We start from the raw sequence: 12,890 nt of genomic DNA on the forward strand, positions 1-12,890 counted from the left end.
AACTCTGTGTCTAACTTTGTATTTCTCTGTACATTCTCTGAATGTGATGTGGTGGTCAATAGTATCAAATCTGATACAAGATCTAACAAGAGAAGTACAGCAACAAGTCATTTGTCTTGGCACTTGTAACATTTGCTAGTGCTGTCTCCATGTACTCTGAAACCTGACTGAAAACCCCCAAATAAACGATTGCTCTTTAGAGAGTCACACAACTGATTGTCAGCTGCTTTCTTAGAGAGAAAGGAAGGGTTAGAGGTATGGGTCTGTAGTTGGCTAATATACCTGGATCGAGACTAGGCTTTTTGAGAAGAGGATTAATTATGGCTACTTATAGGAACTGGGGTACATAGCCTGCTAATTAAGACAGATTGCTCATATCTAGCAAACAAATGCTTACTAAGGGTAGAGCGTCCTTAAGCAGCCTAGTTGGGATGGGGTCTAGGAGTTCCTGTAGATATAGTAATACCAAGGGTTTCCTCTATAGTATTCTGTGTTGCACCTTTGGCGACCCCTTCAGGAATTGCTCTTGAGAATTCTTACCATATTTTGTGATAAAGCTATAGTTGATTCCAAAGGGTTTACTTGCTTTTTGCCACTGTATGTGAGAGTGATATTTCAGTTTTTCCTTTATGATATATTTGGGGGAAAAAAATCTAAAATTCTGTTATCATGTGGTAATAAGTGTAGACTGATGAGGGGAAAATGAATTTATATGATTTTAGCATAAGGCTGCAACATAATACAATGTGAAAAAAAGTGAAGGGGTCTGAATACTTTCTGAAGCTCTGTATACAAGTGAGGATGGCCATAAAGCAGGCCACAAGGGAGAAAGAGACACATATCTGCTGCTGAGTCAGCTGTGAATGATGGATGAAAGAGAGAAGCATAGCAGAGACAGAGTGAGAGAGCTGCTACTGTGAGTGCTCCTGCAGGATCACAGTGGCCTTGAGGGATGAAGAGCAGGGAGGAGGAGAGGGGAGGAGGCCGGCATTCCTCCTGAACACGACTGCTGAAAGCTCTGCAGCACCTCCAGCCTCCAGCAGGACTACAAGCACTGCCAGGGTTACAGCCTCTCAGGGGGGAACAGCCTCTGGGTTCACTCCTCTCCTGGGAAACAGTGCTCTGCTCTCTCCACACTCATCCACTGACAGAAAGAGAGCAGAGGAGCGCACATCAAGAGCCACAATGACAGAACCAACATCTAAGAAACAGGGATTTAAAAAGTGTCGGAGTGCCACTTTCAGCATTGATGGCTTCAGCTTCACCATCGGTAAGAGACTCTTTGTTACAGTGTCATATGCTGTGTGTGTGTATGTGTGTGTGTGAGAGAGAGAGAGGGAGAGACATAGAGAGGTTTTGCTTGGTGCTATTGTGTTGCTGAACAGATGGTGTTCTTTACTCAAGGTTTATTATATTTGAATTGTAGGTGCTCACTCTCCTGGTACATTTCCATCCATCTGTAGAATATAATCTGTCTTCGCTGCACAGGAATAAAACCTGATTGAAAATATGTTTCATATTTTCTGTGTTCTGACACCTTTAACATATCTGTAACTATTATTTTTATTTCATTCGTTCAAAGTGCCCTTGTCTAGATCTATTACATGATGTCATATGAATGTGAGTTGTAGATGAGTGGGAATCAGTCTAAACACTGAGGCTGTGCCCTAAAATTTTACATTCTGTTATACACACCATAGTAAAAGTGGATACCCCTGTCAACGGTACTTTAGTGTACCTTTGGTCTGGGCCCCAATGGAGGAAAATGGAAGAAGTCTTAATGCTTGAACATAGTGATTTTAGACAGTAATCTTCTTCCAAATTTGTGTCAGCTATTTGTGTTTGTCCCTATCCAAGGGACTACCATTCCCAAAACCAGCTCCATTAACCAGTTTTGTTGTGGAAGAGCTTGACTGGTTTTCACAGAGCCCTAACACAATCCCCATTTATTGCCCAACATCAGTGTTGGACCTCAACAATGCTCTTGTGTCTGAATGAGAGCAAATCCCTGCAGCAGGGTTCAGTATCTGGTGGTGAGACTGAAACCAGAACTGTTAAAATAACAGATTATAATTATTGACCATGATTTTTGGAATGACATGTTAAACTCTATTGTACATTATTAGGTCAGGTCAGACAATGAGGTCAAAGGTAGACTGAACCACAGCACAAGATCGCAGTTTTTGGGCTGCTGGAGACCCAAAGGCCTCTTTTACCAGTCTAACAACCATGGGCACGCACTTCTCAAGAGGTTTGGAAGTCTGGGACACAGTAACAACTGCCTTGCTCCAGGGATGGCTGGTTAATCTGTCCAGTTAGTCAGTCCGTTCACATTTCTCTCACATCACTCGTTCACTTGTGACAGCCACTGTCCAGGATGATTGGTACAGCAGGACATGCAGCTTTACTAACTCTACACTTCCTGTTTCATTCCCCAGGGTGAGCTAGGTGGAGACATCAAGTTGAATATACTTTTTTTTTTTTAATTAAAAAAAAAAAAAAAAAAAAGTAATTTCCCAGAGGGAGTCATCCCAAAGGGATCAATAAAGTCCGTCTAAGTCTAAGAATAAATTTGTGGTCAAAGATTTAAGAGAATGGAGGTGTTGTCCAATCAGACTTGCTGCAGTCAGTTTGGTAGGAGTAAAGATGACCAGGAGGAAATCCTTGTCAATGTTTGGTGCTGGCCATTGACAGTAAGTTGAGGATAGTACAGTGTTCTCAAACATGCTTTAGTTTGGGAGCTTCATCCAAGTTATGGATGTGCAGGCAATGAAGGATTGTGGGCCTATGTAGGAGCTCCTCTCAGAACGAATCCCCTGTATTATTACCCCACTTCCAAGCCAGAACAGCCAAAACAGACACAGGTCCAACTTTTAGTACCAGCTGAGTATTCTTATTTCACTGCAGACATCTTCAGGGAGTATTAACAATGATATAGCTGTAGTGTAAAGGACCCACCCATGTCAAGAACTTTTCTGATCAGCAGGAGGGGAAAGAATATATAATAACATTTAATATACTTTGCTCTATTGCCCTTACACTGTCACAGTCTTATAGAAACCAGAGCTGTTCTCTTTTTTACTGACACAATATGAATAATAGTTATGCTATATAATATATAACAGAGACAATGATAAGGATCTTGATTTTTACTGAATATATTATTGTGAATTATTCTATATTAGTGGAACAGAAGGTCAAATAATTTTACAGCATGTGTATGTGTAAGTGTGTCTGTGTTTACTGATTGCTGTCTCTATGGGAACCACAAGAGACAGGAAATGACTGTGACATCATTTTGACTGGTGCAAATAAATGTGTGTGTACGTTGTCAGTTGTTAGGTTGCTGAGCTCAGGGAGTCATTATCACTAATGAAGTGGCCTCTGTCACAGAGCGTAATCTGGCTGTTCTTTATCTCCTTCTCCTCTTCCTGATTCCAGATGTACTCCCCATCCACACATTAATCCTTTTGTGTTAACACAGACCACCAAGGATACTGAGTAAACTGAATGAAACCTTAGAGGAGTTCTTGTCACTGTTTGGCATTGCCAAGAAGTAAAGTACACAATCAGTGCAGCTTTAATTTGTGAATTCAGTCACACACAGTCCAGCACGCCCCCACTGATGTTTTCAGGTACTGATTAGACCACTGCGCTGGTTGAAGCTTAGCAGAGATGTCCTGGGAATTACATGAAGCTGCCAAACTGAATGTATGAGTAAGAGTAATAATGGTGCAGGGTGTCCCACTTAACAGGTGAAATGGGAGAGTGTGGAAGATGTCAATCAAACAGTTTGTATGCTCCAGAACAGTCCAAAACAAGTGAAAACTGTCCGGCTGATTCATGGCTGTTTTGTATTTTTCATTCATAAATCTTTAAGCATCTGACTTATGTTACCAATGAGATTATAAAATTAAAGAAATTGTTATTCCTCTCCACACAGTTGCCAATGAAGCAGGGGAAAGCGGCCGGTGTTCACTGGCTCGCTTTGCACGTGAGTTTGCTAAAGTTCACTAGTTTTCAGTTTCATCTTCAGAAATTCAGATGTTATTATCATCAGATGTGATATGATGTGGTGGTGCAGGTGATGATACATGTAAAGCAAAGATGTTTGTTTGTATGGAAATTATTAAAGGTTCACGGTCCCAGAATGCACTATGCACTGCTATCACAGCCAGCAGTGACTTCACTGACCATAAAGGAATTCTGATGGGCCCGCGCAGTGCTGAGGAGATCCTCGCTGATGAGCTGCCAATCCCTGATGCACCTGATGCCATGGAGAAGACTGCTATCAGGTCTCATGTACACACACACACACACACACACAAACACAAACAAGCAAACAACCCACATACAGAAACTCTTAAAGAAACACCAAGTTACAAACATAAACTAACATAAAAATAAATGTGGCTAAACAACAAAAAACTGGCAAAGTACATAAGCGTGTATGTTTGTGTCTATACAGAGGCCCGGTTATTTCAAACAAATAAAAGTAAAGTACAGTGCTCACTTCAAAGGGGGCAACGAAGGATCCCACCAATCCTGAGCAAGCGCTCACACAGTAATATTTGCATACAACGGAATTAAAATACGATTGGCCACCGAAAGCGAGAGAAGTTGAATTAAGATCCCACCAATCCTGGCAAGAGCTCATACAGTATTATTTGCATACAACAGAATTAAAATACGATTGGCCACCGAAAGCGAGAGAAGTTGAATTAAGATCCCACCAATCCTGGGCAAGAGCTCATACAGTATTATTTGCATACAACGCAATTAAAATACGATTGGCCACCGAAAGCGAGAGAAGTTGAATTAAGATCCCACCAATCCTGGGCAAGAGCTCATACAGTATTATTTGCATACAACGCAATTAAAATACGATTGGCCACCGAAAGCGAGAGAAGTTGAATTAAGATCCCACCAATCCTGGGCAAGAGCTCATACAGTATTATTTGCATACAACGCAATTAAAATATGATTGGCCACCGAAAGCGAGAGAAGTTGAATTAAGATCCCACCAATCCTGGGCAAGAGCTCATACAGTATTATTTGCATACAACGGAATTAAAATATGATTGGCCACCGAAAGCAAGAGAAGTTGAATTAAGATCCCACCAATCCTGGGCAAGAGCTCATACAGTATTATTTGCATACAACGCAATTAAAATATGATTGGCCACCGAAAGCGAGAGAAGTTGAATTAAGATCCCACCAATCCTGGGCAAGAGCTCATACAGTATTATTTGCATACAACGGAATTAAAATATGATTGGCCACCGAAAGCGAGAGAAGTTGAATTAAGATCCCACCAATCCTGGGCAAGCGCTCACACAGCACAATTTGCATATAACAAAATAAATGGCTGTTAGCCTCCGAGAGAGGGAAGTGTAATTAACAAGACGTTATCACATGGGTTTCCCTGGTGCGCACGCAAAGATGTCGGGCCAATCCGGAGGCAGAGGTGGTAAAATGCAGTTAGCCACAAAGAGAAGGAATTAAGATCCCACCAATCCTGAGCAAGAGCACACACACCACAATTTGCATATAACGGAGTTTAAATACAATTAGCTACAGAGCGAGAGAAGTGGAATTAAGATCCCACCAATCCTGGGTAGGAGCTCACACAGTACAATTTGCATATAACTGAAGTAATATGCGTTTAACGTCCGAGAAAGAGTAATTAACAAGAGTTAAAACATCTCTCCCCTGAAAATATTAAATTATAATTTAGTCACACACTACATTTATTTACACAGCGTCATGCTTACACGAATTTTTAAGTTATAATCTTGCGCCAACAAGGCCCACCGCATCCGGCGCTACTATCCTCCTGCAACAAAACAGCCCCGGCTCCAACAGCATTAGCATCGAGCGCTAATTTGAACGAGTGAGGTCGGGGTGCAGCTGCATGGCACAGAAGAAACTTAACGCTTTCTAATACATGCTGACGCTTGGGTGTCCACATAAACCTGACATTTGGACTGAGCAGTGTTGTTAAGGAGTTCACAACCAAGGAAAAGTTACACCGGCCATACCGAAGAATCTGCGCGGGGCATGCCTCGTGGTGGGAACAGGAAACTCGGAAATGGCTGACCTACCTGTCTCTCTAGGTAGGTGACAGTGGTTTTGCAAAACTCGCACTTAGCTAGATTTAAAGTGAGGGAGACTTCAGCCATTCGAGCAAATACCCTGCCAGTAGTTGTTCCTAAATTGTCAATACAGCCCTACATCCTAGGCAGTGGACAAGAATCAGAATGAGACAGCATTAACCATGCGAAAATCTGTGATAAAGCGAGGAGAACCATCAGATTTCTCCTCCAACAAACTGGGGAGCTCCATGGAGTGGCACTAGGCACTGCTAAACCATGTTGTAACAAACACTGGGCCTTTTTTTAAATGAGTGGTGGCGTTATTAATGGGCCGAGCGGGTTGTATGTCAGTGTCATGTTTCAGGACAGTGGTTGGTGCGGAAACATCCCCAAAAAGACGAGGAAATTCGCTGATTAAGTTTATTTTGTCAGATTTATGCTAATCCCTCAAATGTTCAAATTCAAGTTCACCGGGTTTTCTCGTGGTAATGTCGTCGTTGGAGTGGTATGTACGCAGAAACACCGAGCCAATCAGGAGCAGAGGCGGGTCAACCAATCCTGGGCAAGAGCTCACACAGCGTAATTAGCATATTACAGAATTAAAATACGATCAGCCACATCGAGAGAGAAGTGGAATTAAGATCCCACCAATCCTGGGCAAGCGCTCACACAGCACAATTTGCATATTACGGAATTAAAATGCAGTGACTCTTGCAGCATTAATGTTAAAGAGTGGGTGCTTATTAGGTATGATGTTTAGTATGTTTACTCACCTACTTTGGAACTTTGGCATGTTTTGCTATTTATTTTGCAAGTATTGTCATAACTAAAGTATTGGACAAATTGAAAATTCGACCTGGTGTTAACATTACATGCATATGTCAAACATCATATGTATTATGCAAGAAATACAGTTTGGCCTGAGAGTGGTGATCTAAATCTGCTTATAATATTATGAAAAACTGAATCTTAACATTTTGCCTTGGTGGTGGTGATAACAAATTTATGGGAGTTGCCCAAAATGGAAAGACGAGATATATTCAGTGAGTGAATGAACTCACCATTAAAGTGATACTGGCACTACAGGAAAGGTTGGGAGGCCACCAAAAACATGATTCTTCCTCCAGGTTCCAAAAATATCCACAGTAGATTTCATCTGAATTTTTCTTGTAGCTGTGAAGATTTATTTGCTGGATCAAAGTGTGACAGTCCATCTGTCAAAAGCTGATTGTAATGCTTGTAACAAGCTGTATGTCTGGTATTTCATTGTCTCCCTTGCTTCTGATTTTATACTCCAAATGTATGTGGTATTGTTTAAATGGAGTTTTGATGCTGATGTTGGTGTGGTGGCTATGTTGCAGGTTGCGATGTCTTGTAAAGCAACTGGAGAGGGGGGAGGCATCTGTGACAGACCTGAAGAAAAACCTGGAATATGCTGCTTCAGTCCTTGAAAATCTGTATTTTGAGGAAACCAGGCAAGGAACTTTCTTTCATCAAACCATACTTCAACATGTACTGTTTGAGACAAAAGAAATTCCTCTTGAATACTGCTTGGTCCAGTTATAATTGGTGATAGACTTGAGCAATGGTGGAAGAAATATTCAGATTCTTTACTTAAAACTGTAACATGCAGGATTTGTTGGGGGCTGTTTTTAGACATACCAGTTAAAGTGGGCCTTTCTCCTTACAGAACATTATTGTATTTACTACTATAATATTCTGCTGTTAACACTGATACTTAAGTGATGAGCCTCTTTTAAGAATACATTATGTTTTAAAAAGTAATTGCACATTCTGTATAAAAAGTTATAAGATTCCAAGATAATTGTTGTATCTAAAGTCATGTACTTCCATACTGCTATTTTGAGTGCACAAGTGCATTCACACTGACAAGTATGGAAACATGCAGTGCACTGTAAATATAACAGTCAAAAAGTTGAGTATGGAACAACAGACACTTTTCACTCTCAACGGTCACCATCTTGGTTACGCAGAGCAAAGAGAGGGACCAACAACATATTTTCAATTTTGGTGTAAATGGCAGCTGAGGAAGGAGGACGCTCTGATAGTGCTGATGGTGGTGTAATTTTCATTTTGTTAGTGTATTTTGTCCTGTCAGTAGTAAAGAAATAGTACAATGGTGCTAAGTCATAATTTTATGTTCATATGCAAAGTAGCCAGCAGAAATTGTACAGTGTATGAGTTTTGGGTTTCTGTGAATCTACCTCTTCTGCAGGCGCCTGGTGGATCCAGAGGATGAGCTGAGGGACATCCAGTCAGACTCTGTGCCATCAGAGGTTCGTGACTGGCTGGCTTCCACTTTTACCCGGCAAAGAAGCCTGATCCTGCGCCGCAACGAAGACAAGCCACGCTTCCGAAGCATTGTCCACGCAGTGCAGGCTGGCATCTTTGTGGAGAGGTTTGGTTGTTTGGTTTACTTACATATGATCTGGTTGGGTCTTGTGTGGTTCTGTTGATGTCTGGAAGCCGTGGTCTGGTGGTAGTATAATGAGTGTTCATAAACCTTTATTATTTAATCCATTATTAATAACAAATAATCTAGTAGTATTTATATAATTAATATGGTTTGCACATTAATCTACTGTTTAGTCCTCCTCAGTTGTGACAGATTAGTATAACAGTTGAAAGTGTATGCATATATATTCAGTTTGCCTTCCACACTGAAAAACATTAATAGAAAACCAGTAACATTACTTCTCCTTCATTGTACTCAGGTTAATGACTGGTAGAAATCAACAAAATTTGGCATTGGTCACGGTTGGTCAAGGCATTTTATCAAATATGGCCGACTGCTCTGCTCGGTCCCAACAGGATTTAACTCCAATCTGTCCCCTCAGACTCTCGCCATAAAGGATAAGACAATAACTGAGAGTATGGTGACAGAGGTTAGATGGATCCTGGTGGACATGACCGAGACCATCAGAGGTGCTAGGATGGAGTTTAAACTATCCAAGTCTAGGAGCATGGTCCTGAGCGAAGGGTGTATCGAGGACCACTTTAGGTTCAGGATTAGGAAGGAAGTAGTGTCTTGAGCTTGCTTCCAAAAACTACAACAGTAATTCCGTAGTCAGACTCTGGTCTTTTCTGCCCTCTGCTGTCATTAGTGGGAAATGACGCTGTCGATGTCAGTACATCTCATGGTGGACGTCAACACCAAGTACATCATGAGCTCAGAATAAACTGTCCGTTCCACAACTTAATATTGCAGATGTACCTAGTGCCAAATGTTTCTAACACCTAAGTATTACAATCAAGGAATTCTGCTCAGTTGTTTGGTTTTATTTTATTATTTTATAAACATCATACATCTCAATTCCAAATCCTCTCTGCATAATCACGAGATAGATATAATTTATTTTATGTATTTATTTTTTTTGAAGAAAACTGAAATTCTTGCCATACTAGCCATTAGCTGATACATTCGATGTGTGCCGGCTTGTTTTGACACTGTGTTGTGCTATGTGTCTCTGCGTATGTTACATGTCTGTGACAGGATGTACAGACGAACCTCCAACATGACTGGTTTCAGTTATCCTCCAAATGTCATCACTGTTCTCAAGGTATATCAGTGTGTGTTTCTGTTCGTGTACGGTGAATGAAAAGCTTGTAACGGATTCATATTCAAATGGCATGAGATGATATTTTAGATCTCTTTCATTCTTTCACTATATGCAAATTCAGTGACATGCATTGTTCATTTTGTACATTAGTTTTAACGCCATGCACGTGCTGAGTTTGAAAAATCTTAATTCATTCATCAATTATCCATCAGTTCATTATTGAACTGATAGCTGAGTGAGGGTTTAGAGTGGAGGGATGAAGAGAGGGTGAGCTTTAAGTGTGCGACATGATGAATTATTGATGAGAAAAGAACCACACCACACCGCACCACAACGCTGACGTGCAAGTTAATTTGAAACAACACTTTAATGACACATTGCAGCCAGGAAAGGTCAGAGGTTAAGATAAAAGAGCTATAGCATTTTCTAGGCAACCATCACAAGACACACACATCTATAAATTCTTCGCAGGTTCAGGGTTATATACAAAAACTGACACGTCACTCGTATATTTCTGTTTTCTTGTCTCTGATACCTTCAAAAAATAAGGTACAGCTGCAATGAGCAGATGAATGGGTGTGTTGATATTCACTTGCTAATGAAACTTGTTTGTATGTGTCTGTTCTAGCATGTAGACATGTGGTCCTTTGATGTTTTTGCATTGAATGATGCCAGCGGAGACCACGCTCTGAAATTTGTCTTCTATGAACTACTCACCAGATACGACTTGATCAATCGTTTCAAGGTATGCCAGCAAACAGCCGACTTCCACTGCCTTGATCAGTCACTTCAGATATGTGTTCCTGTGATATTGTATATATATTATTCCATTTCCAAGGTGCTAATAACTTTTATGTTGATGAATGGAAGCATCAACAAGTCAAAAAAGAAAAGATGCTGAAGAGGTGGCAGAGGAGCGGTTTAGTCTGTTAGATTATGAATTATGAAACATGAGACCAAACAGTTTGGAGCCCTCAGAGCTTACAAATGTGTGTGCACTGTCCTCACCATTGTCCCCCCCCGGTGTGTAGTGTCCACTCTCAGACTAAAATTTGCAAGCAAAAGCAGATGGCACAAACATTAAAGGGGAACTCCACCAGGTGTTGGGAGCATACTACCATTGTTGGAGGGTTACTATGCATTTCACTACAGATTATAGAATACATGCCCTTAATGTTATTTGTAATGTATTTGCTCAAAGTGAGTAACATATTGACTGATCCCAGGGGTCACTCAGATTTTTTTTTTTTTTTTTTTTTTTGGTCAGGCAACAAAGGAGGAAGACCTCATTTTTCCCTTACCTTTTATTTTCAACAGCATTATATTTGTCATTAATGTGAAAATCAGAAAACAAGAAAATGGAAATAAAACTATGTGAATAGAACATTTTGTTTTCACTTTCACCTTAAAGAAACCCTCTTTAAAATAAAAAATAGCACCAGAAACGAAACCTTCTCTGTTTTCCCTCAACTTGAATATATATAAATAACAAAAATGTAAATCTGCAGTGTTGCTCAGAGCAAGGCCAGAAATATAGTATCTGTCATGCTTATTGCGAATTGACTGGTCTCCACTTGCTGGTTGGTTTGTTTGTTCGCTAGACCTGACAATATGGCTAAGTAAGTTGATTTTAAGAATGTATTCTGATTACCACCTACTTAAATTGTAACTTTGACTTATAATATTTTGTGTTTTTACTACATATTACTACTACTGCATACTACTGTGTATGTCCTGGCTCAGAGAGGGTCATATTTGTCATCATGCTTCTTTGTTGTGTCGCCTCTACGTCAGGTCCCCATCTCTGCCCTCATATCATTTGTGGACTCGTTGGAGGTGGGCTACAGCAAATACAAGAACCCCTACCACAACCTGATGCATGCTGCCGACGTCACACAGACCATCCATTACTTCCTTCTCAAGACTGGCATAGTGGTAAGTCTGGTGTTGGGTTAATGCCGATGCAAAGCACAAACTGGAAAACTTTTTTTTTTTTCAGAAGCAAGTACTACAACTAATCCTTAAGGAGAGCTATAAGAGGCCTCAGCGTCCAGGAGTGCCTACAGTCACTCAGCACACTCAGCTTTTTATTCCTTTTGACCTCTCTCTCTTTTCTCTTTCTCCCTCCCTTCCTCTCTTCCTCTTTCTGTGTGTGTCTGTCTGTCTGTCTTGCTGTCAGCACTGGCTAACTGAGTTGGAAATCTTTGCCATAATCTTTGCAGCTGCCATCCATGACTTTGAACATACAGGGACCACCAATAACTTTCATATTCAGACCAGGTAATTTCAGCATTGAATAAGCATCCATGATTAGACAGTGAAAATAAAATAATAATAACATTTTCTTAAAGATATGGCTTCTGATGAATGTGTGTGGGATTTCGCAGGTCAGACACAGCCATGTTGTACAATGACCGAGCCGTTCTGGAGAACCACCATGTCAGTGCTGCCTATCGCCTTCTACAGAACGATGACGAAATGAACATCCTCTCTAATCTTTCCAAAGATGACTGGAGGTGAGAAAAGACAGTCTCCATTTTGTACCTATAAAACAACAAGACCAAAGAGTCACAGTAGTCAGTCTATAAGGCTGCTACAATCAATTAATGGAATTCAACAAGCATCCTCCCTCAGCTGGACAGCAGGGTCTTGAGCTAAATGCTGACAGCAGCATGCTGCTATATTTACTGTAACAGTGTTAATATGCTGATGTTCAGCAAATAAAATTTCCCATGTTCATTGTCTCACTTCAGTGTGTTACAATACTATTATTTCCTCATGTGCCAAATAGCACTAAACACAAAGTACAGCTTTCCATTGTCATTCATTCTTTCAGAGAGCTGCGGACTCTGGTAGTGGAGATGGTGCTGGCCACTGACATGTCGTGCCACTTCCAGCAGATCAAAGCCATGAAAGGCCTTTTGCAACAGCCTGAGGCGTAAGTAGTGGGTTTCACCTCTGAGTGAGTCAGTAGCAGTTTTGTTGATGGTCCCCCAAGCTGTAAACCGGCCTCACACAAACCTCTACACCTCGATGGGGATGCTGACACTGTTGGGTTGAAGTACCTATATCATGATTTCAGGATAGTCTAAACCTCCTCCTAAAGTTGACCAAATTCTTTTTAGGCATTCAATAAAGCACCACCTGATTAACAAATGGTTGTTTTCAGCTTAATGTTCCAATATTCCAACTTTGCATTAACAGTTTGGGGGGT

At 40.8% G+C, this 12,890-nt stretch overlaps 1 protein-coding gene across 3 annotated transcripts in view; it reads left to right on the forward strand.

Moving 5' to 3' along the window:
* The first annotated feature begins 8,429 nt into the window (after positions 1-8,429).
* pde1ca (phosphodiesterase 1C, calmodulin-dependent a) overlaps positions 8,430-12,890 on the forward strand; it is a 111,776-nt gene continuing 107,315 nt past the window's right edge. For all 3 annotated transcript variants that reach the window (XM_051066650.1, XM_051066649.1, XM_018698789.2), the window contains exons 1-7: positions 8,430-8,514; positions 9,610-9,676; positions 10,305-10,421; positions 11,471-11,611; positions 11,856-11,956; positions 12,064-12,192; positions 12,513-12,614. In XM_051066650.1, the coding sequence (XP_050922607.1) occupies positions 9,611-9,676; positions 10,305-10,421; positions 11,471-11,611; positions 11,856-11,956; positions 12,064-12,192; positions 12,513-12,614 (656 nt within the window). In that variant the 5' untranslated portion in view covers positions 8,430-8,514; position 9,610. The remainder of the gene's footprint in view (positions 8,515-9,609; positions 9,677-10,304; positions 10,422-11,470; positions 11,612-11,855; positions 11,957-12,063; positions 12,193-12,512; positions 12,615-12,890) is intronic.

This window comes from Lates calcarifer, linkage group LG24 (assembly GCF_001640805.2).
Source record: "Lates calcarifer isolate ASB-BC8 linkage group LG24, TLL_Latcal_v3, whole genome shotgun sequence".
In the NCBI taxonomy this organism is placed as follows: domain Eukaryota; kingdom Metazoa; phylum Chordata; class Actinopteri; family Centropomidae; genus Lates; species Lates calcarifer.